This window comes from Bos javanicus, chromosome 4 (genome assembly GCF_032452875.1).
Source record: "Bos javanicus breed banteng chromosome 4, ARS-OSU_banteng_1.0, whole genome shotgun sequence".
Lineage (NCBI taxonomy): Eukaryota > Metazoa > Chordata > Mammalia > Artiodactyla > Bovidae > Bos > Bos javanicus.
This window is the reverse complement of record NC_083871.1, coordinates 58090733-58116762: the sequence shown is the minus strand read 5'-3', so window position 1 is coordinate 58116762 and position 26030 is coordinate 58090733. Positions and strand designations below refer to the sequence as shown.

Here is a 26030-nt window from a genome sequence, read left to right as displayed (position 1 = left end):
TGCTAGGCTTCCTGGAGCTTCCCAGGTGGCACTAGTGGTAAAGAATCTGCTGCCAGTGCAGGAGAGGTAAGAGACTTGGGTTCGATCCCCTGGAGGAGGGCATGGTAACCCTCTCCAGGATTCTTGCCTAGAGAATCCCATGGACAGAAGAGCCTGGAGGGCTACAGTCCATAGAGTTGCAAAGAGCCAGACACGACTGAAACAACTTACCACAAGCTAAGCCAATGGGTTTCCTACCTGAAATACCGCAGTTATTTCAGTCCATGGACTTCCTGGAGAGGACATGATGGTGCTAATATTTCCTTTTAGATATGGTGAGTTTAATTTGAAGAGTATTAAATAATTAGAATATTAGTTAATATTTATTTTCATGTTCTTGCCTTTAATTTTCTATAAATGGTTTTCTCTAGATCATAAATCACAGCTACTGTACATTACTCCTGGGACTATTACTTATTACTTAGGCCTTATTAAATAAGCAATTCTGGAATTGCCATGTTTACAAATACCTACACAGTGTAGACATATGAGTATACTAGTAGAACATAAATGTACCTTAGTATATACACATTAGGAAACATATACTTACAGAGCTATCTCAAGTATATATTTTTCTTTATGGAGTATTTAGGGAGAAACTTCTGCTATAAGATAAATATTTTTCAAATTATTTCATTCTCCTACTGTGTAACACAGATTAGAAAGATATATACCAGACAAACCTCTGTAAGGCTAATAAGCAAAAAGGGGCCTTTTCTTTTTACTTTATATGCCCAGTATTGTTTGAATTTTTTGTACTAACCCTGTATTACTTTCACAATTAAGGAAGAGGCTGGAAATGTCCTGTTCATCTTAATCTTCAACCTAAAAGTTGTCTCTAACACAGCCCAGCTCCTCAGGTCAACCACATGCCTTCCCTCCAATATTCCAGGGGCCTTGCCACATCTCCCTGGTGGCAATTCTTTTATTACATTGTTTTGTCTTTTTGCTGATTTTGTTGTTTTCAGACCAAACTATAAGTTTAGAAGGCAAAGACTACCTATGACTTTTTATAACCTCAGAATCCTGCAGTGTCTAGAACACTGTAAATACCCATGCACTCAATAAATGATTAAATCATGATACCTACTAATGATATCCGATATTTACTGAACACATACTTATGTGCCAAGCATTGTGCTAACCACATTATATTCACTACTGAATATAATCCTTAAGAAAACTCTATGGAGTATGTATTATTATAATTTCTATTTTAAAGACAGACGAAAGAATTAAGTTTAGAGAATTAAGTAATTTGGCAAAGTAAAACATTAAGAGGTAAAGCTGGGATATGAATCAAGGAAGACTGAATTCAGAGTCTGTATTCATAACCTCTACACCACAGAAGATGAATAAATGAATGACTATGCATGAATGAACAAATATGGAACAGTTTCATGTCTAAAGAAGATTCCTATTCAAGAGACAGGACATTTTCTAAGATAGAAAATGAAACCAGAGAATCTCTGATGGGGAGTGGAGAGAATACCACAAAAATAATATTATTATGGTATGTTAGTAATACCATAATAATACTTAGCAACTGAACAACAACAAATAATAATATAAATCTCCCTACAATTCTAAATTGATCACAGAAGTAATCTGAACTTTAAAAAAAAAAAAACAAGGTCAACATTTCTACATAGAAACTTAAGGTAACTATCTCTCTGATGTTTAGAAAGAAATACCTATTGCTAAGGCATAGAGTTTTTATTAGCAATTCCATTTTTATTCACAGATATAGCAGTAGTGTGACAAATAATCATCTACAACTATATAAAAGAAATAAATATTTCCAAAACGGTATGAGTTACCTATCAATCCCTAATTCTTGAATAAAGAAGACTTAAAATTCTCTAGCAAGAAGAAGGTAAAAATGTCCAGAATATATTAATAACTTCCCAGGTTCACATTGGAGGGAAGCTGATGATTTTTCACAAATACCTCTAATTTAGTGGTAACTGAACTCTTGGGCAGTCTTTGAAACACATATTTTCATTATTCAAACTCTTAGCTATTAACTAACAGCACTGGTTAGACTCTAAGTACTAAGCATAGATGTGCCATGCTATTTTGCTTTGGAAAAGTTAGTGTTCAAATTAAACCAAGCTAAAGGGCCTTAGAGCTTTCTGAAAACTTTCTGTTCAATTTCCCAACAGCTAGGGCCCAGTGTGTAAACATGCTGCTGTCCTCAGCAGCAACCATCTATCTCATTCCCATTTGAAAATTATAAAATAAACTGTTGTTTTCCATACTCATAGAAAACAATGCCTTCACCAATCTTTATCAGGGTTCTGGACACAGGCTTCTTTACAAGTTCCTTTTTCATTCTATCCTTCCTTTTAGGACATGAATTCCTAATCTACCAAAAATGCCATAAACTAATGTATGGTCTTCAAAGAGAGCCATATAGACACATCATATGCATTTGTGCTTAGTCACTCAGTTGTGTCTGACTCTTTGTGACCCCATGGACTGTAGCCCGCCAGGCTTCCTCTGGCCATGGGATTTCCCAAGTAGGAATACTGGAGTGTGTTGCCATTTCCTTCTCCAGGGGATCTTCCTGGCCCAGGGACCAAATCCAGGTCTCCTGCATTGCAGGTGGATTCTTTACTGTCTGAGCCACCAGGGAAGCCCAATAGACACATTAGGTTCCTATTATTCAGAATATTACACCAACCATAAAAAGAAGTTATTAAACAAACATCATTTTTAACTTTACTGGGGAAAATTCAATTTAGTTCTCTTTTTCTTCATATAAAGCTTCATCATTTGCTGGAATATAATATGTTCCAACCATCTGTGATAGGTTAATATTGATTTTCCTATCTTCAATAGCACATTTAAGATCAACAAGCTTTACAATGTTTAAATTCCAGTGATTCAATGGATTTTTTTTTTTTTTGCTAATACCAGAAAGTTATTTTTAATACATTAGGGTGTTTTGACATTTTACAAAGTAAAAGTCTCCAGACTTGAAGGGGAATTATTATTTAAATATTTTACAGTGAGAGAAGTCTCACAATTGTCTACCTCAGACTACACTGCAGTATCAATACTTGTGAGATCAAGTCTTACGCTATACTTCACAACAGGAAAAACACTGCTGTGAACACAACACCATTGATCCCAACAGATCTAATACATCCCTGGGGCCACAAAGTGATTGTTTTATATGAACACTTCTTGGAACTCTTCTGAACAAGGAAGGCTACAGACTAAATAGAATCCATTTCTGTGACATGAATTAGAAAGTAGATTATATTTTCTGGTAGGGTGACGACTTGTTGCAATTTGGGCAGTACTGTTTATGCTGATTACTCCAATGAAATAATTAACATCATCCCCTTTTGCTCTAAAAAGTGTCCCAGCTTAGGTGATAAAGTATTTGATTTCCCTCTTCACTAGGGGCTACAAAGACTATTCATTGAGTTCATTGAGGTTGCAGACCACACGGAAGCCCAGATTCCAAATGTCTGTAAAGTGTATTTGACCAAGGACAAGGACCAAGAATGCTAGATTTCATTTCTGACCGGGCTGACAACATCTGTAAAACAGAAATTAATGTCCCAATAAAAAATACTGATGCTTTAGAACTGTCAATTGTGGTGGATTCCTATTGACTTGACGTAATTTAGTACTTTGTACTCATTTTATGCTTTTCTAAAACAGGGCTTCTCTGTGAGTCATAACAAATTAATAAGAGAAAAACAAATAACTATGAAAAATATTTTGGTGGAGCTAATGAGTATTGATATTACTTTCATTAGCTTTTGACTGTTAATGTTATAGATAAGCATCCTCATTTGGGTTAACTTTATCACAAAAGCTAACATTCCTAACTAAGCTATCCAGAGAATCAAGCAATTGCTTTGTGATTTTAATCAATGTTAACATCAAGATAGAACATTTGGACCCCTGAAAGTCTCCTCTTTTACAGTCTTAGCAACAGTTGTCTGAATTTTTCGAACAAATACTTCAACTCTACTTATCATTTGTCAATATAATCATAATGACAGTGATTACAGATAATGTGACTACTTCTATGAATCACTCTGAAATAACAAATCAAAGTAGTCATCATTCATGTCATAAATAAGGTTACCTAACTACTGTTAGAAGAAGCTAGATGTGATTTTCTCAAGAGAAAAGTACTTTGACCGGTTATTTGGGTCAGACTGCCTCCCTTTAGCCTATTCTCCTCACAGCAGGCAGAGTGATCCTCTAAAAACACCAATCACATCATACCGCTCCATGGCTCAAAGCTCTCCACTGGCTTGCCATGCTCCTAGAATAAAATCCAAAGTCCTTACTATGACCCACAAGGTTCTGCAAGTCTCTAAAATCTAATCTCCTACATCTATTTTCTTCCTGCATGAAAATTCAACATGCTGACATCTTGTAAACTCATCTAACACGCATCCATCTCAGACGTGCATTTGTTATTTATTCCTTTAGTCTGAACTGTCCTTCCCCAGACACGAAAATGGCTCTCTTCCTCCTCTTCTCCCTTAATTTAGATATCTGCTCAAATCCCTTTTCCTGAGAGAGTTTTACAGTAAACACTCTACCTAAACTAGCAACCAGACTCCCACCATCACTCTATACTTCGTTTCCTACTGTATTTTTTTCCATAGCACTTCTAACTTGTGATACTGTATTATGCGATATATTTGTCTGTTTATTATTAGCTTCCATCCACTAGAATGTAAAGCTCCATGAAGGAAGAGACTGTCTCCTTTGCTCAACTACGTCTCTCTAGTGTCTACACTAGTGTTCATTCCATGAACAGTTGTAAGGACTATACTGTCAGTGAACCACTTATGTTAAATGTAACTTGATCATCTAGAACTATTTTCAGATTTTATGACGCAGTGTTTTGGTTTCTGGACATGATATTTAAGTCAATTTCTTCTGAAAGGGTATTTCATGCAGTGTTGGTAAGAGTGTAAATGATTTGGCTGTATATATTAAAACTAAAAGTAACAACAGCAGCAACCGCAAAGCATTTGTTGACTTTTCCCACTTATAGGTATCTATTCCACGAGAATAAACACACAAGCGTATGAAGGCATGTGTGCAAGGATGTTCATGACAGTACTTTACATTTTCCAAACTTGTGTTACTTCTGCAATAAAAACAAAACAAAAAAATCTTCCCTAGAGAGTATGGTCAGAGCAAATACCATGGAGAGCAGGTATAGTCTAATCAAAAATGAGATTGTGAAGGGCAATGCCAAGGAAAGTGACTCCTAATCTCACTGCCAGAATGTGGGAGGCTTCAGGGCATCTGCTATACAAGCTCATTCCAAGAGGTTCCTCATAACTGCAGCATGAGAACCAGGTAAATTACCTGCCTAGACACAGCTGACTAAACCAGGCAAGGGCACCTACTCCAAAGGCAGCTGACCAATTAGTTGACCAGTGGCCTGTAGGGAGGATGAATTCTAGATCAAAGGGGCAAACTCAGACTTCTCTCAGGTGGTTTAAGCATGGCCCACACCCAGGGAAGTCAGAAGTTGACAATGGAGCAATACCAGTGGGAACATAGACAAGGCAGCAGGCGTGCTGTGCCAGCAGACAGGGCACAGGTGTACAGAAACCAGAAGTGCTGCTCCTGGGCTCTGTCACCCTGCCTCCACCAGGTAACTTTCAAACGAGTGCTCTTTAAACTGGATTCTACTCAGGTTTGATCCCTGGAGAAGGGAACAGCAATGCACTCCAGTACTCTTGTCTGGAAAATTCCATGGACAGAGGAGCCTGGTGGACTGCAGTCTGTGGGATCTCAAAAAGTGAGACACAACCCACCTTTAGACACAACTCACTTTAAGAAACTAACACTTTTGGGCTTCCCTATTGATTCAGATGGTAAAGGATCTGCCTGCAGTGAAGGAGAGCTGGGTTCCATTTCTGGGTTGGGAAGATTCCCTGGAGAGGGGAATAGCTACCCACTCCAGTATTCTTGCCTGGAGAATTCCATGGAGAGAGGGGTCTGGCATGCCACAGTCCATGGGGTCGCAAAGAGATGGACACGACTGAGTGACTAACATTTAACTTAACTGTAATCTGAAGGAGTTTAACTAACAGAACATTAAATTGAGGACTTGATCAAGCTTTTCAAGGGCTTAACCTTTGAAAAGATGATGGTTCCCTTTATAGCCTCTAATTATGTGTAATTCAAAATAAAAATAGCATAGAATGCACAGTAAGTATAGCCAAGTCCTGATAAGTATTATTTTTTCCCCCTTTGGTCATTTAGTGAAATAATACTTCTTTTTTTCTAAAAAAAATTTTTTTTTTCTGGAAACCTACATTAGTGCTTAGCTTGCCTACTAGATAATCTGGTATTACCCAGGGTTAAAGTAAGAGTGGAAATTCTAGGTCTGGAAATGGCAACCTATTCCAGTATTCTTGCTTGGAGAATCCCATGGATAGAGAAGTGTGGTAGGCTATAGTCCATGGGGTCGCTTAGAGCTGGACACGACTGAGCGACTTCACTTTCACTTTTCACTTTCAGGCATTGGAGAAGGAAATGGCAACCCGTTCCAGTATTCTTTCTTGCCTGGAGAATCCCAGGGACAGGGGAGCCTGGTGGGCTGCCATCTATGGGGTCGCACAGAGTTGGACACGACTGAAGTGACTTAGCAGCAGCAGCAGCAGCAGCAGCAGCAGCACAGACAGAAGCACCTTGCCTACTACAAGTTAGGACACTAATGACAAATGATTTCCAGTGGTAGCGTGTATACATGCATGCTCAGTCATGTCCGACTCTTTGTGACCCCATGGACTGTAACTCACTAGCCCCTCTGCCCATGGAATTTTCCAGGCAAGAATACTTTTCTTTGTTACCATTTTAAGCATATGAGAATATATAAAATTTTTAATATGCTATGAGTGGTAGACAGATAGCATATTAACTTTTTATATGTTCTCATACACTTCAAAATGCATAACAGAGAAAGGGAGTAAGCACAGTAATAAACAGTATTTCATTCCCTAACTATCCCTTGATGTTTTTCAACATTGTTAGAAAATGATTATAGGAATATATTCAATTACTAATTAAAAGTACAAGAAGGCTAGGATATCTAGGATATGGAAGTTTCAGATGAATAAAAGTTAAATTTTTCTTTTAAAACACCAAATACAGAACTAGTTCTCTTTTAATCAAGTATTAAGCAGTTTTTAGAGGCTACAGAGCAGAAAAGTCTTGAGCCTTGTTACTTTCATGCTTTTATATCATTCATTCCTGCATGATAGAAGAATAGCGAAGAGGGCAGAAAGGGACGTATGTCTCAAGCATCAGTTTGCAGAATGGAACAAGCTAGAGGTTCACCATGTGGGTGGCAGCCATGGGGAAAGAAGCTGTAAACCTACTGCTGCTGCTACTGCTAAGTCGCTTCAGTTGTGTCCGACTCTGTGCGACCCCATAGACAGCAGCCCACCAGGCTCCCCTGTCCCTGGGATTCTCCAGGCAAGAACACTGGAGTGGGTTGCCATTTCAGCTCCGCCTCTCCTCTGTGAACAGAATATTTATATTTACTGAGGAAAGTAACAATCCTGCCTTTTTTTCAGAAAGGTCTGTTGTAGGGCTTTTGATTGCACATTTTTGGGGTTTTTTTTTTTTTTTTTTTCTTTTGCTCGTTTGTTTTTTAATGTCCAACCAAGCTTTGCAATCTCACATTGTGGACTAGTTATCTAGTGACCAATAATATTACATCAGAATTAAAGTTGTGTTCTCCTTGAATTACACTATAAAATGAGCCCCTTGCCATTCCTAATCCTGTTAGATTACTTTACATAGATGAAAGTTTCCCTGCTTTGTTGATCAATTTTTTGTTTTGTTTTAAAAATAGCTTTATTGAGGTGTAATTCATATAATCTACCCATTTAAAAAGTGGAACTCACTGATTTGCATATACTCATAGAGTTGTATGTTCATGTAATCAAACGTAATCAATAATATGAAGGAATAAACTACAGATGCACAAATGGAGAAACCAAAAAAAAAAAAAAATGCTGTGCTAAGTGAAAGTAACCAGAGACAAAGGACAACATATATTAAAATGTAAGTAAAATTTCTAGAAAAGGCTAACCCATAAAAAGCAGATCCATGGTTGTGTGGCATTAGCAGCGGGGATTTGTGGGAACCAGAGTTTAGGACAAATCTGGGAAGGGAGTGTTTGAAGGTAATAGGAAGCTTCAAATCTAGATGGTGGTGAGGGTTGCACAACTGTATAGATTTACGTTAAAAATCACTGCACAATATATTTATAAAGTGGGTGAATTGCACAGCATATAAAATATACTTCAATAAGGATATGACTGGGTGACTGAACAACAAGGATTTTGGAAGGAAAAAAGACCAAGCAAATACTCATGAAGAGAGACCAAGCACATCATACCCCAATAGCTCTACTGATAACTGAGGCCTGGAAGAACCTTTGTTTACGTGGATACTAGCTGTCAATATTTATCACATTAGAAATTATAGTGGAGAATTTTTAGATACGTTAGTTATTCAATATAAAATAACAATAATAAGCCTGTATGTTAACAAAAAGAACAAGTTGAATGGAAAGCACAACTGTTTTTCAAAACAAGAGAAAAAATAGTGAGAAGGGAGGCTTTTTTTTTTCCAAACATGTTTACCAATCTGTTTAGTATCTGGCTTAATAGAAGATAGCCCTTTCTGTTTCTACTTCTGCCTTCAGTCTGCTGCAATATCATACATTATATAACCTCTGGAAAACTCCACTGTACATTCAAGAGAAATGACAGTGAAAAAGCAAATAATATCTTAGTATTATCGGGAAAGTAGTTTTCATCTTAGAGACCCTCACAAAGGGTCTTGGAAACTCCCGGTGCCCTTTGGGTCATCATTTGAGAACTGCTGGTCGAGATTTTACTCTAGATCATTTTAATGAGATTGCTTAAACTGTACTGTCATTAATCAAATAGTCTAGGATCAAGCTTTTTGGGAAAACAGGATCAAAAAACTTTCTAAATATAGTTTCAAAGCATAGTGAATCCCACATTGTATAGACTTGGCTGTAACATATAATAAAGTAAGCAATCAACATGAGACATTGCACACTACATCAGTATTTACTTGTTGAATCTCAAGCATTATTCTAGATTTATCAGCAAGCAGAATAAATAAAACATTATTACATATTGTCAAAACAGCTGATTGTTACAATGTTATTTTCTTTTATTTTGGCCAAGTGTTCTATGGGATCTTAGTTCCCTGACCAGGGTCAAACCTGTGCCCTCTGTATAGAAGCATGGACTCTTAACCTTTGGATTGCCAGTGAAGTCCCAATGTTATTTTCTAAAGCTACTGTTTTTGTTACTGATTCAGAAGTTTCCGTTTCACATTCATTTACATCTTTCTCCATCCTTTTTACAATAAAACCTCCCCTTTTGTTTCTGTATTTGCTTCTAAAATAATAAAGTATTATTGAATTTTTCTAAATTGAAACTTAATATAATAATCTGAAAAATGATGCTAATTTAAATATATGAAATTCAGTTATTTAATGGTCATTTGACAAAATGTGGTTAATTTCACCTTAATTAATATCTATTTCAAATGTGTCTCCCAGTAAAGGATAAGAGTACCATCAGTCAGCTTATGGACCTGTTGCTGATACTGCTAAGTCACTTCAGTCGTGTCCGACTCTGTGCGACCCTATAGACGGCAGCCCACCAGGCTCCCCCGTCCCTGGGATTCTCCAGGCAAGAACACTGGAGTGGGTTGCCATTTCCTTCTCCATATCCTATCAAATGATTGATGATACTCACTAAAGAGGTAGTAGTTCATTTAGAAAGTCTCCAAAGCTTTGAAGCCATCAAATACACCTCTCTAGACTGAGATATACATTCCATGTAATGTGATTTAAAACTCAACAAAAATCTAGACATTTATAACCTGAACTCAAAAACCATAGCTTAAGTACTTACTTTACAATATCTCCTTCAAGAGCAATCACTCTCTTAATGATCTTCTGTTCTGGGTTTTTAGGGGACCTAGAAAAATAAAGTTATATAATCAGTTATGTCTGTTGTTTTGAGAAAATGGAAATAAATATTACAAGAAAATAAGCTATATTAAAGTCATTACAGGACCCTTTGCAACCATGACATGACATCAGTCCTACTTAAGTCTTCAGTGAGAAGGAATTATCAAAGTACCTGAAGGAAAGAGGAGTCATGAAACAAATCATTTCAGATATTACCTCCAAATGGTAGTATTTATACTTTTAGTTTTAGTCTGTCTTAAGGATGATCTAATATTCTATTTATGTAAACATCATCTTAACTTTTTAAATACTTCCAACACTAATATATTCTACTCTAAAAAAATAAACCTGAGTCATAAAATTAAGCTTCAGCTTTGAGTCCCTTTTTGAAGTTTTCATTTTGATGGGCTAATTTTCTTCTTCAGATGTGGATTTCCTTATCTTTAAAATGGATACAGGGTTGTGCAAAGAGGATCTTGGGAGAATTACAAATTAAGATACTACTATTAAATTAAATGAGGCAATGTATATAAAGCAACTAATTACATAAGAAAGTAATGAGGCATTTCTTAAATAACATACTTGTTTCATTTTATTTAAAATAAACAAAGGAGTTTGATTTTAAAAAGAAAACACTGAAGCTGAATTATTTTGAAAAAACAAAGAATTTGGAGTCTTTTTTGTTGTTTTTTCCATGTTGGTTTATTTCTAACAAAGCACTTGGACCAAGCCCACCCAGGAGAGAGGATATCACTTCCTCAAGGACTTGAAGTTTGGGGCTATTCTTAACCCCTTGGTTCCTTGCCACATTTCTTAGTTAAAGCTGCTCTGTTTCTTGTGCTAAAGGAGTAGTTGTGGAGGGGCAGAGCCCAGCTTTGCTGGAATCTTGTCATTGATACTAGCATTATTCTATCAAAACGCAGAGGGGACAGTGTTTGAGGTTCCTGTAAGCTCTGGGTTTTCCTTCCTCCAAGAAACTACCATCTTTTTGATATAATATCGGACACTCCTGGAGGGAGAGGCAGATGGAGGGAGAATCCGGGGTCTGAGTTTTAGGAAAGCTAAGGCACAAAAGGAGGAAATTATTTGAAAGTACACTTAGGTTTAGCCATGTAAAGATTATGTAATATAGAGTGCTAAGGTAAGGCTATTAACAGTTAAAGGAAACTGATACATTCTGATATGCTTAATGTGGACATCATTTATTTTAACCTATGATTAATAGCTATGGTAAATGTTACAAGGTAATACTATTTAATAAATACTCCCCTCCCCTTCTCTTTCCTCCTCCCTGCTCACTTTGTCTCTGGGATCCCTCACTCTGGGAGAAGCCATGTCTGTCCTCAGCAACCTTCCTGTGAGTGAGCTTAGAAGCAAATCCTTCAACAGACTCATAGATACAGAGAATAAAAGAGTGGTTGTAGGGAGAGACAGGCGTGGCGACAGATTGGTTGAAATAGATGAAGGGGATATAGGGGTACAGATTGCCAGTATCAAAATATATAAACCACCAGGATCTAATATATAGCACAAGGAATATGGTCAATAATATCATCATACTTTTGTATGGGGACAGATGGTTACTAGACTTATTGTGATCATTTCCCAATGTATGTAAATGTTGAATCACTATGTAATACTCCAGAAACGAACACAATATTGTATATCAAATACATTTTTTTTAAAAGTAGATCCTTTAGCCTCAGTCAAGTCTTCAGAAAGTACAGCTGTAGCCAACAGCTTCACCGCACCCTCATGAGAGACCCTGAGCCACACCACCCTCTGAAGATGCTTCTGGCTTCCTGATTCCTAGAAAATGTATGAGCTAATGAGTGTTTTCAGCCGCGGGAGGTTGGGGCACTTTGTTATAGAGCAATGGTTATCGCAATCTTAATATGTCCAATTTCCTGGCAGTAACATTTTAATTCTTTTGATCTTAAAAGACCTATTTCAAAAAATATCTCACACATCACATAAATGATCATTTAATATGGATTTGAAAATCAGCGATAGATAAAAAAATAATTCCAATTCAAGTCACATTTTGAATTGAATTACCTTTAAAAAGGAAGCTAAATGCAAAAATACTAAAAAGATTAAATACATTCAGAATTTAATACCTCATTAAGGGAAACATGCAGCTTTAATAAGGTGTCTATTTCACACGATATATTGCAGAGAAAAGAAAATCATCTGAACCACTTGTGGCTTAGATGTCATACTTACTGACACAACTTTTCACTAGATTGATTATTAACATTCTTTATTTTAAAATGGAAATTTGATCAGAGTTTTTGAGTGATCTGTCCCCTTCATGAAATGGAGTAAATCTACAAATTTAATGTCATTCATGTATAGCTAGAGTGAGGGATCTGGCCCATTCAAGATGATGGAATTCATATTTTCTGTGCAAAGTTACTTATTGACATTTAGGAAAATTTGCCCCCATGTCTCTCTGTTTAACCAGAAATGTATAAAAAAATTTTCAGCCTCAGTGATCATTAAAGAATTGTACATTAAAACAACAGGACACTGTTTTCCTGTTTTTTTCAACAAAGGAATAGTAATAATACCATTAATGCAATTTGTTATTGAGTGTTTAGGGACACGGGTACATGTCCTAAAGTATATGATCATGTAACATACCTTTCTGTAAACATGTCAAGATTTTATACTCTCTTTAACATATCACACTTTTAGAAATTTATTCTTATGAAATAGTTGTGTATATATACAAAATTTTAGCTACATGGATTCTGTCTATTTTTAAAGAGAAAAAAATCAACAAGATTGTTATAGTTCATCATATAATAAAATATCATTCAAACATTAAAGATGTTACAAAAGAATTTTTAATGATGTGTAAATATCAACAGAATATATAGATTAAACATGCGAGCACATGTATACCTGTGATGGATTCATTTTGATATTTGGCAAAACTAATACAATTATGTAAAGTTTAAAAATAAAATAAAATTTAAAAAAAATTTAAAAAAAGAAAAAAAAAGAAAAATGTATGTGTACCATGACTTTGCATCAGTAATTATAAAAAAGAAAATGTGCATGCAACTGTACTGGGAAAATTTAGGAAGGGTATAAAACCAAAGTGGCAAGCATAGTTCTGTGTGTGATAAAACACATATCCAGATTTTTGGTTCAGAGTACTGGAAAATCCATTAGAAGAGGACAAATGTTTGTATCACATGACACTACCTGAGAAGAAATGCTCTAAGACAGGGGTGAGAACTGAACTAATTCCAAGTCCCCCATCTAATATTGATGCAATGTTAATACAAAAAGCAACCTTTAACAGCATAAAACACTACTTATGCTGACAAATTTTAAGTTTCTGAGATATGTGCAAAGTATTTTATATTTTAAAATAATCTATATATTAAGATCATGAGGCAAAACAGAATATACAAAGTAAGCTACCTATATAATTAAAATTTTATAAATTACCACTTCAAACATATCTATAAATTTTAATGTTATATTAGTCTCATGAATCTAATCATATTATGAACATTAATCCCATTACTGCTCAATATCTATATTTTAATCATTAGGCTGCTGAATGCATTACAGGGATGTAAGTAGACATGTTATGAGAGTTATTACAGATTTACATTGTGAACTTCCTTTTGTCTGCATTTTCTTGGCCACTTGCCTATCTTCTAGAAGTGTGAAGGATAACAAGTGAAGGCTTACGCCTTACTTTAGGGGCATGATGTGTACTGACCAATAAAATTTGCATTTAAATTTGAAATTTAATATTTTCATAATAAACACAGTTTATAGTATTTCTTTCTGGAGCCTGGATTTTAAGCATTCTGCTCTATGCTGAAGATTTAATTAGGCAAGTTTCTCCAGAGGTTTGGACAAGATGCCTAGAATGGTCTCTCTACCATGTAGGTCTCAGTAGATCAGTTTGATGTGGCAGAATTTATCTCTAATGAGAATGGTAAAGGGAAAAGGTAAAGGGTTAGCATAGTCATAATAAGATTTCTGTGACACTTAACATTCTTGAGCTTCATTACCTATCTTAAGAGAAGTGTTGTCATTTTTACCCTGTGACAAGCCAACAGAGCCATGTCTTCGGTCTCATAATCTCTGTCGCTGATTTCATGTTTTTCATGTTTCCAAAAGGTTGTAATTTGAACCCTGTTTGGAACACTGGGAAGGTACTCCGGAATACTCAGGAGAGCCCCCGTGTGTTCTCGAGAATAGGGAGATTAGCAAGTGTACCTACCCTCTCTATTCCCAAACCCAGGGCTCATCCTGATGTCAGATCTCTAAGCATGCTCAGCCTTCTCCCGTTAATAGTAAAATTCTTATACCTTTCTGGGTGGGTTGTGTAGATTTTCATATTTAAAAGCATCAAGATTGCCCCAGATTATTTTAGAATTAACTTCAGGATTAGAAGTTACCATGGCATATGCCACAGAAAGATCTGAATTTTAACTCTTCATTAATGAGATAAAAACTAAAAACGAATATCCTGGGGATGGCTTATATTTCATAGGCTTTTTTTTTTTAACTGTCTAAAAGAATGTGTTATTGTTTCACTGCTAAGTCATGTCTTGACTCTTTGCGACCCCATGGACTGCAGCCTACCAGGCTTCTCTGTCGGGATTTCCTAGGCAAGAATACTGGAGTGGGTTGCCATTTCCTTCTCCAGATGGCCATGCATTAAATTATCTAACTTTACATCATCATAATGATAAAAAGTATTGCTGTTTTAATCATCAAAATGAGAATTAAAAGTCCACACAACAATAAAAAGTTACATTAAAAAAAATCATAGCAAATGATAACATCTTTTATTTTTGTAATTTTATTTTTTTATTTTATTTTTTTAGGAAGATATTGAACATTTATTTTACAATGAATGCCATGTTATCTACCACATAAAGCATCTTAACTGTACAGTATATTTTATAAATATGTTATAGCTTGAGTTGTCTAATAAAAATATTGCTCCCTTATGACTCATTGTTTTCATTATCTTTAAACTCTTTTACGGTTTTCTACTAATGTGGGTATCCAGGATTATAGATCGATTTTTGACCCAATTTCAATCTTTTAAAATAGGAATATTTAACCAGTTTGAGTGTGGTAACTCAGCAGTACCTGTATCAATCTATTTTATGCCAATTTTAATGCTTCCTTGCTGTCTTTCACCACTGCCCCTACAATTTGAATATGTCCTCTCTATTTGCAGCATTTATTGTCAAATTTACCTACAGTGATCTACTACATAAAGCTGTAGGTACTGATTTTCCACAGGCAAGATGTACTTTAAATAAGGTTTCAATCCACTACCACCCCAATCAATAATTTACAGTTTCCTTGTACACTACTAGTATTAGCATTACAGACAAATTTGCTACTTTCCCACTCCTATAATTAAAACTAGAGGAAATAAAACTGTACTACTGGTTTTCCCATTTTGTTAGGTTAACATTTGATATGCCTTTATTCTACAGGTTCTGTCCACAGTGACAAAGTCCTTTTATTTTACATGTTTAACTTAAGAACATGCATATCTTTACATGCTAAAAATAAAGCAGTATTTTTTTTGTTTTACATATTGAACATTTAGCATGCCTTTTAAGCTTATAAAGACATAAGCTGAAATTTTAGACCCAGTTTACATATTTATGTTTGCATTTAGTTTTATAATTCTATATAACACTGTAACCTTAAGGCCGTTTAACTAAACCTTACCACCAATTCTTTTATACCGTTGCCTCCTTACTCTTATTTTAATCCATGTTTTTTGTTGGATGCAGTACATCACTTAACAAAGTTTTCAATGGCAGTACTTAAAAGATATACTTTCTCAGCCTCTGCATATCTGTGAATGCTTCCCATTGCCTTGGTACAGAAATAACTTGTCAGGACATCTAACTGGTTCAAAACTATTTTCCCTTAAAACCATAGATGGGCTTCCCACATGGTAAAGAATCCACCTGCCACCAATGAATGAGGCAAAAGAGACAACTGTTCCATCTTTGGGTGGGGAAGATCCTCTGGAGGAGAAAATGGCACCCCACTCCACTATTCCTGCTGGGAGAATCCCACGGTCAGAGGAGCCTGACAGTCCATGGGGTCGTAAAGAGCAAGATAAGACCGAGCCTCTGAGCAAAAACTGTAGATATTGTTTTCTGGCATTTACAGTTGCAAGGGAAAATTTTGAGGTCAGGCTAACTTTCATCCTTTTATAAGTGGCTTGTCTTCTCTGGGATACTTGTGGACTTTTTTTCTTTATCCTTCCAATGGCACCCTGTGAGCCTTTTCTACTTGTAGATCTAGTTTGTTAACTCTGAACATTTTTCTTCAGTTAGTTCCTTAATTACAATTTGAGCTTCATTTGCTTTGTCCTCTGTTTCAGGTATTCCTATCATGCGTAGATTTTATCACCTGGACAGGTCATCGAGGTCTTCCTTCTTCTCTTGATTCCTTTTTCTGTTTTTTTTTTTTTTCCCTGCATGCTGTGAAAATTTCTCGTTTTGCATTCACTTCAGTAATTCGATTTTGTGCCCCATCAGACTTGAACATTTCTGTTCTCTCAGCTCCCTCACACTTTTCAAGTGCTCCGACAAGAGCAATTTTTATCATTAAGCATAGGTCTTTAAGCTCTGATGCGATATGATACTTAATCCTTGCTATCCCTTCTGTTTCCACCGCTATACTCGTTTCAAGAGGCGGCATTTTCTCAATTAGCTGTTTTCCTTTGGACCTGCGGTATCAGGACCTTTTGAACAACTCTTCTGAACAATGGCACCAAAAGGGAAAGGTGTTTTGATTAACGAACAAAACAAACGTCCAAAACGGTTCCCCTCTACATCATCTCTATTTTTGTAATTTTAGAAAATGTTGCCGGAGTTTGACATGATTTTCATAGGTTACAGCTAGAAAAGGCCTATGAGTGTACCTAGTCTTTTCCTGGCAATATTCAATCTCACTCATTTTCCATGGCCTAAGAACTTCTGCTTTTGTGTCATACAAAAGCATGGACTGGCGGGCAGTAGAAATGGAGTCCATGATCATGGTCATGGTCTACCTCTGGCACAGACAGCAGCTGACTGTAGGCAAGCTACATAACCAATGTGGGTCTCATATTCAAAGAGATAAGGCCAGATCAAACCAGAAGCCAGACAATCAAACCTAGCTTGTAGACATCTTTTGTTTGGTCCATACATCATTTATTTCTGTACTTTTAAATCTGGAGCTGGCCAAGCAAACAAGAGATCTCACATTTCTTGTTCCTCTTAGACAAATACAAAGATCTAGCACCCTAAAACCCACATTCTGGCATGAAAGGGAGTCCACTGGATCTGAGAAGCAGATCTTGAGGATTTGCCACAGTGCCAACAGTTTGTTTCATGTGGGTTTAAGGGTCTGAGGACATGTGAGTTTGGGAACCTCTAGAAATCCTGACAATTTCTTCTACCTCTATCATCATATCACAACTGAGAAAATATGTATGAAATCTCCATCAGAGAGTCTAACATGAATTAAAATGAAAAGAAAGAAATTCAAGTCACTCAGTCGTGTGTGACTCTTTGCGACCCCATGGACTGTAGCCTACCAGGCTCCTCAGTGCATGGAATTTTCCAGGCAAGAGTACTGGTGTGGGGGAGTGGGTTGCCATTTCCTTTTCCAGGGGATCTTCCCAACCCAGGGATTGAACCCGGGTCTCCGGGGTCTCCCGCATTGCAGGCAGACGCTTTACCATCTGAGCCATCAGGGAAGCCCTAACATGAATTAGGTTCTCAGTAAATCTTAGTGCCATCTCTTTCTAAAATAAATTTCTAAAGGTCAGTTAACTGAGCACAAGAAAATCATTAGGATCCTCTATTTTTAAGAGTTACATGGATTGATTTATTTATTTCATAAATGCTCCACTGATTTCAGTCAGTTGCATTAGAGGGTAAGAATGGCATTTTAAAGGTTTGGTCACATTTTATTACACAATTAACTAAAGAAACACGAAACTAAATATAATTGTATTCATATTGGAAAGTCACAGGTCAGTTTTAAATTAAATGGGTATTATCTGATAAAAATGAATAATTTCCATGTTGGATTCTGTATGCTTGCTTCACTATCAGTAGTAGCGTGAACTTTGTGCATTCAGCCCCTTTTATAATGATTCGTTTTCTAAATTCAATGCAATTTTATTAATTAGTACTCTAAAAGTTTTTACTTAGGTCAGCATTTCAGCTACATTTTTGCTGCTTGCAGACTTCTCTTTGTATTATGTAAGTCTTTAATATTTAAACAAAAGAAACTATCAAGATCTTTTTATTGCTCTTTGGGTTTATTCTTGAAATCTTCACAAGTGTGAAGCCTATGACTACAGATAGAGTTTCACAAAGTGTGTGTGTGTGTGTATGTATAAATGCAATCCCTAATAATTACTCTTGTCCAGATACTTCTTAAAATGCTCCAATCCAAGGGCCTCATTATTAGAAAAGTGAAGTAAAGAAGAGGTGGCAAGAACCCAGGTAAATGCTTCAAATTTGTCTGCTATAATACCATATGGTCTTGCATAGGAAATCTGTCTTAAGGAAAAGGGAAAACCTGGGAAAGGATCATCAGGAAGGTGCAGAGGGTTGTTCTATATATAGAAAAACCTGGTGAGAAGTGAGTAGAATTTCAGAGCACTAAGGCCAGTGCTCCTGGGCATGCTTGTTTCCTGGGTGGGAATGGAAGAAATGGCTTATTCTCTCCAAGTAAACCCCACCCAAAACAGGCTCCTGAGCAGTCGGAATAGACTCCTTCAGAGACTCCTGATAAAATCTGTATGCAGGTCAAGAAGCAACAGTTAGAACCAGACATGGAACAGTGAACTGGTTCCAAATTAGGAAAGGAGTACATCTAGGCTGTATATCGTAACCCTGTTTATTTAACTTAAATGCAAGTACATCATGCAAAATGCTGGGCTGGATGAAGCACAAACTGGGATCAAGATTGCAGGGAGAAAAAGAAAGATTGCAGGGAGAAATATTAATAACCTCAGATATGCAGATGACACCATCCTTATGGCAGAAAGCAAAAAGGAACTGAAAAGCCTCTTGATGAAAGTGAAAGAGGAGAGTGAAAAAGCTGGCTTAAAACTCAACATTCAAAACACTAAGATCATGGCATCTGGTCCCATCACTTCATGGCAAATAGATGGGGAAACAATGAAAACAGTGACAAACTTTATTTTCTTGGGCTCCAAAATCACTGCAGATGTTGACTGCAGCCATGAAATCAAAAGACACTTGCTCCTTGGAAGACAAGCTATGACCAACCTAGACAGCATAATAAAAAACAGAGACATCACCTTGCTGACACAGGTCCATCTAGTCAAAACTATGGTTTTTCCAGTGGTCATGTATGGATGTGAGAGTTGGACCATAAAGAAAGCTGAGCACCAAAGAGTTGATTCTTTTGAACTATGGTGTTGGAGAAGACTCTTGAGAGTCCCTTGGACTGCAAGGAGATCCAACCAGTCCATTCTAAAGGAAATCAGTCCTGAATATTCATTGGAAGCACTGATGCTGAAGCTGAAACTCCAATACTTTGGCCACCTGATGAGAAGAACTGACTCATTGGAAAAGACCCTGACGCTGGGAAAGATTGAAGACAGGAGAAGGGGACGACAGAGGATGAGATGGCTGGATGGCATCACCGACTCAATGGACATGAGTTTGAGCAATCTCCAGGAGTTGGTGATGGACAGGGAAGCCTGGTGTGCTGCAGCCCATGGGGTCGCAAAGTTGGACAGGACTGAGCCGAACTGAGAGACCCCCAGAGATTTCAGTCAGAGTTCAAATGATCCAAGAAGGTAGCAGCAGGAACAAGAAGTTTATGTTTCAGATTTATGACTAACAATTTCTTACACAAGTAAATACATTCTAAAAGTACTTATGAAACAACAAAAGCGTGAACTTTAAACAATTAAACTGTTGTTATTGATAAACATTTTCTTGGTTATATTTAAAAGTTGTCCGGCTGTCACTTACTACAATTAGAAGACATTTAATAAGCAAATAGTGACAACTGTTCTTAATAGTAAATCAGCCTTGATTATGTAAAATCAATTAAATGTGTATTATGACTAACTTCTGTAATTGAAAAAGCTGAAATAGTTTTGTAACTGACTGTTTTGATTCTGAAAAAAACAAATGTCCTTAATTGTGAAAACTCTAAGAAATACAGTGTAATCATAATGAGTTAATTTCTACCAATGTTTATTAATTCAGGCATTTCAAAACATAAAACACTGCGTCTTCAGGTGGTGAACAGAACTGCAAATATACTTCACCGTCTAGAATTGTATGTAAATGAATATATATAGTATATACATAAAATACATAGCACATATGTAATACACATATGTGTGTATGTGTGTGTATTCTACCATACAATATGGAATCATACTATTTAAAGAAACTCCTCTGAACTATAAAGAAACTTCTGGGCTGAAAAATACATCCCCTTATTTATTTTGTTATAAATTTGGGTTTCCACACATTGAATATGCTTCAAGTTGACATATCTGTGGAAGTGGAGGCGATGAATAGCTAACATCAATATAAATATTGACTCTTCTTTCAGTATAGATTTTCAAAGTGCAGATGTTCACATAGAAATACTACCACTCTGTCCCTAAAGTAGAATATGCACTCAGGAGTATCTGTGTGGTCTTTTGCTATAGTCAAGACAGGTTTTGCCCTTCTAGCCATACTATCTCATTGAGTATGACTTTTTAGTACAGTGCCACTTAAGGCCATAGAATAAAACAAAACTAACTGATCTCCAAATGAGTTAAAGCTATCTACCTAGTATCATAACCCTAACATTGTGATTAAGCTAACTGGGCTTATGCTTTAAGCTTTAAACAAGTAAGGAAATAGTACCACATATGCGTGGTAGGTTTGAAGGGGAATATAGACACCACAAAACATGAAAGTGAAAGCTACTGGTATTTTCCATACCGACCCATATCCATATGTGTCAATATGACACGGAAAAAGCAGACCAACTGAAATGCAAAATTAATACAGTAAGTTCTCTGCATCCCTGAGTTCTGCATCCATGAATTCAAGCAACCACAGATTGAAAATATTTGGGGGAAAAAAATTCCAGAAAGTTCCAGAAGGCAAAACTGGAATTTGCCATGCATTGAACACTATGCTAAATCCACTGCATGGTGTAATATGAAGGCTGCTATAGCCTCCTGCCTTCCCACAGATGCTCAGTCTCTGTTCAGTGCCTAGTTGTATGAACATTGTTCACCTCGCATCTTGTACATGGGCTGCTTATGCTATATATACTCTTTGTTTCTATGAAGAAAACGGCTCTTAAAAAGCAATTAAGTGGTCACAGCATCCCTCAAAGGTTAAGAGAGAGCATAAAGTGCTCTCTTTAGAAGAGAAAATGAAAGTCTGAGATCTTTTGAAAACATGGCATGCTGCTTGCCAAAGTGGGTGGAAAGGTAGGCAAGAAGGAATCAAGCATTTGCCCAATGAAGCAGAAAGAAGCTACAGTTTGTGGAAGTGTTAGTGCTGTTCCTACAGTGGCAACACCAGTGTCTCCAGTTGGTGTTAAATTCTTGCCAAGACTGAGAAAGCATTAAGTGTGGGGCTAGAGGAGACGTCACAGGAGCATATCCTGGCTGATGGCAAACTTTTGTGTGAAAAGCACCTCATTTGCAGAAGCGCTGCTGTGCTCTGTGAGGGATCACTGTGAGGGAGCTGAGGAGTGCGAGAGGAAGGAGTGGAAGGCTGGTAAACGATGACTGGTGAGCTACATAAAGATCACAGGAGAATTAGCATTGGCTGATGCCAAGGCAGCATTAGTGTTCCCAGAAAACCTTGAGAAACTTGTGCAAGAGAAAGACTATCTTCCAGAGCAAGGCTTCATTTGTGATGAAATGTTATGAAAACCAAAAATCGTCTGCCTGTGTTCTAGCAATACGACAAGGAGGCATGGGTGATGGCCATCTTGTTCTTGGAATAGTCCCACCAGAGCCTCATTCCTGAGTGAAAAAAATTCTCAAAAAGACAAGGCTGTCATTCAAGGGCCTCCTCATTACTGGCGATGTCCCCAGCCATCCCCTATCTTTCTGCTTCACAGACAATTATGCGGATGCAATGTCCCTGCCCCCTTAATACTATGTCTATGCTGCAGCCATTAGATCAAGGCATCAAGTGTACTAAGGCAACTTGCCTCACATTCTGAAGGACTTGTGGATTTATGGAAGAGCTTCACAATTACAGAGACCACAGATTCCCCAAAGCCCAAGACAGGAGTGCATGTTGGAAGCCATGATGGAATGAGGCTGTCTATGATTTCAGGGGCGTCCCCACTACTGATGCAAAAGTCAGGAATGTTCCAAGGAATTTGGTGGGGAAAGCTTCTCAAACATGATCAAGGACAATGTTGAAGCACAGAGAAACCCTTACCAAAAGAGAACTTGAAGGTCTACTGAAATCCTCTACAGACAATGATGATAGAGATGCAGAAGACTTAGAGCAGTTTTAGACTTAGAACCATCAGTTTGGACACTTGAAAAATCTGCAGCAATTTTTTAATAGTTTCATGTGTTAAAGGATATGAACTTCAATATGATCCTTTGATGGAATGAAGCCTCTGCGTCACCTGACAGATAACAGCATACCTAGAACCCCCGCAAGATCTATTTGATGAAGAAACAGTTTTCTATAACAATGTTTCTAACTAAAGCACCTGACCTGCGATTGTGAAGCCTTGACTTTCAAGCTTGAAAAGCCCCGGCCTTCAGCCTTCATAGACTCTGACATTACCATCATTGAGCCTCCGCCAAAGTCTCAACAGCTGTAAGGGAAACCCAGTTGACCCTTCTAATGTTCTGCCAGAAGATTCTGCCTGATATCTCACCACTTACCACTACAGTGTCAGACATCTCATCCTCTCACCCCATGAGCGCTGTAACATCATAAAACAATCACCACTGTCATCACCATCACCATCATCATCATCTTATGAGGGTTATCAAGAGAGAAGAATCAGGGTTTCAGTGAGGGTTAAAAGACCCTGATGTGGAAAAGACTGAGGGCAGGAGGAGACGGGGGCAACAGAAAATGAGATGGTTAGATGGCATCATTGACACAATGGACATGAGTTTGAGCAAACTCCAGGAAATAGTAAAAGACTGGGAAGCCTGGGGTGCCATGATTCATTTGGTCTCACAGAGCCGGACACAACTTAGAGACTGAAAAACAACACAGTGTGTGCATCTGAGAGAGAAGTGAATTTATATTTTCTCTGTTTATAATTACATTTTATATACATACTTGTATTTTAAATATCCTGTTTTATTCTATGTATTTCTCTTTCAAGTCATTAAATGAAAGCAATCTGTAAGTATTCAAAGAAAGAAAAATGTTATTTGTTGCTGATGTAGTTAGACCTATGGTAGCTGTGATTGTACTGAATATATACAGACGTTTCCTTGTCATTAGTATCTAAATAATACAGTATAGCAACTACATGGCATTTGCATTGTATTAGATATTAGAAATAATCTAGAGATGTTTTAAAGAATACAGGAGGATGTGCATAAGTTATATACCTTTTATATGAGGGACTTGAACATCTGTAAATTTTGGTATCTGAAGTCCCCTGTGGATACCAGGGGACAAGTGTATTAGTATGTAAAAGCTGAAATGAGGATATTTACATGGGCACTCATACAAGATAATAGTGGTATTAGCAATCAGCTGGAGAAGACTATTGGAAACATGACTCAAGGGTTATCCTGTATCTAACTGAGCTCACTCACCAATTTGTCAGTGTTGGTCATATTGTAAGGAATGACATGCTAAGTTCAGGACAGGGGAAATCCTGGTAAAAGAGAATAGTGTGTGTGTAGTCATGTCCAATTCTTTGCAACTCTATGGACTATAGCCTTCCAGGCTTCTCTGTCCATGGGATTCTCCAAGCAAGAATACTGGAATGGGTTGCCATGCCCTCCTCCAAGGGGTGTTCTCGACCCAGGCATTGAACCCATCCATGTCTTCTGCATTGCAGGTGGATTCTTTACCACTGAACCACCTGGGAAGCCCAAGTGAACAGAGAGGAACAAGACAGTCTTGACCATTTTTAACTGGAGCCAACATTTAGCACCCAACCCCTTTTTTACCCAGAATTCATTTCTAACAAGGATGAACGACCAAATATCTGAAAAAAAAAGAAAAAGAGAGAGACAGAATTTTCATTCTTAGAAATACAAAAAATGCTTATTTTATCTATGGTGAATTGAGCTCTTGAAGTTTGCCTAATTGGGCCCACTAGGTGCTTGCGATGGACAGAAGCCGTAGAATTCATACATGCCCATCTGAGGTGTGTACTTCAAACAACACAGCCAGAATGTCTTCGGTGTAACTTTCTGTGTCCAGATAAAAATGTGATGTGTAAACTGATATACCACCTTCCAGACCTATTGTCTCATGATTCTGGCTACCATGGAATAATTTTCAGGGTTAGGCAGTAAATAAAAAGAGGTGGATGGGAATGGGGGCATTTCAATGGATGCCAGCATGAGAGTGGAGGGTGTCAGTGGTGAGGGGTTGACAACTGAGACCCAGACAGGTCAACATAGGTCTCAATAGATACCAGCAGGCACTGAGGTCCAGCTGTTCCTCCCCTGAGGCTATCACAATATCCCCAAAGCAGAGATGCTACTCTGACAAGATGCAGAATTATAAACAGACTTAATTTGCCTTGAATTGCCTCAGAAGGTTCTTAGGTTTACCTCAATTTGAAAAGAATAGGTTTTGCTAGCAATAAAAAACCTAAATCCAGAAATGGCAAAATAAACGTATATATTTTGCATACCTGGATTTTATGGCCTGAATATTTGCATGCATTCCATTGTATTTATTCTTACTGCATATATCTGTGCATTACCATCTCTAGTTACTGTGGTGACATGCATTATTAATGTACCTACTGTGCCTTGGATTCAAATTTTCCTAGTAAAACTGAGTTAGGTATATGTGTGAAGATTCAAACTTTCCCAGTAAAACTGAGTTAGGTATATGTGTGAGAAGAGGTGATATTCCACAGGATCATGGAAACTATCTTAATTTCCCTAAAATATTTGCCTCTCATGGAGGATATTGACATTGTAGAAGTTAGAATATAAGTACAATATAAAGCTTTCTGGCTCATTTCTGTCCTAACCCTGTTGGACTTACTAATTTTTAAAATACAGTACCATTGTTTTACAGAAGAATTCTGTGGCTCCAATAACCACACACAATTGGCTCCTTTGAAAGGAGCAACTTTATGCCCCTCAGAGTTCACTGAATAGTATTTACAAACTGACTTCAGGAAAAAAAATATGCATGAGGTTTGAGATTTAACAAAATCCAACTACAACTGGTCACCTCTGACAGCAGCATTGTCATTGGTGTTCTCAGCTTGACAGTCACTAACACAGCTCTGACAAGAATCCGCCTGCAATGCAGGAGACCCCAGTTCAATTCCTGGGTCGGGAAGATCCGCTGAAGAAGGGATAGGCTACCCATTCCAGTATTCTTGGGCTTCCCTGGTGGCTCAGCTGGTAAAGAATCTGCCTATAATGCGGGAGATGTGGGTTTGATCCCTGGGTTGGGAAGATCCTGTGGAGAAGGGAAAGGTTACCCACTCCAGAATTCTGGCCTGGAGAATCCTACACAGTCCATGGGGTTCCAAAGAGTCGGACACCATTGACCAACTTTCACTCGCTGCTATATTATCAGAAACTTCTTCAAAGTATTTTATTTCCTGCTATTTATACTGCAGTAACTTATTACAATGATAGCTTATTTATAAAATTTTAAACTAAAAAAAAAAACAAAAACCTTCTACCATTAAATCAAATGTCTAATTCCTGTTTGTTTCTACATTTCCTAGTATTACCTTCCTCTCT

At 37.3% G+C, this 26030-nt stretch overlaps 1 protein-coding gene and 1 long non-coding RNA gene across 3 annotated transcripts in view; one reads left to right on the top strand and one right to left on the bottom strand.

Moving 5' to 3' along the window:
* Positions 1–26030, bottom strand: part of IMMP2L (inner mitochondrial membrane peptidase subunit 2) — a 963981-nt gene that overhangs the window by 293260 nt on the left and 644691 nt on the right. For both annotated transcript variants that reach the window (XM_061414102.1, XM_061414107.1), the window contains exon 5: positions 10011–10076. In XM_061414102.1, the coding sequence (XP_061270086.1) occupies positions 10011–10076 (66 nt within the window). The remainder of the gene's footprint in view (positions 1–10010; positions 10077–26030) is intronic.
* The window catches only part of LOC133246124 (uncharacterized), a 44339-nt gene that overhangs the window by 17077 nt on the left and 1232 nt on the right, over positions 1–26030 (top strand). The window lies entirely within an intron of this gene.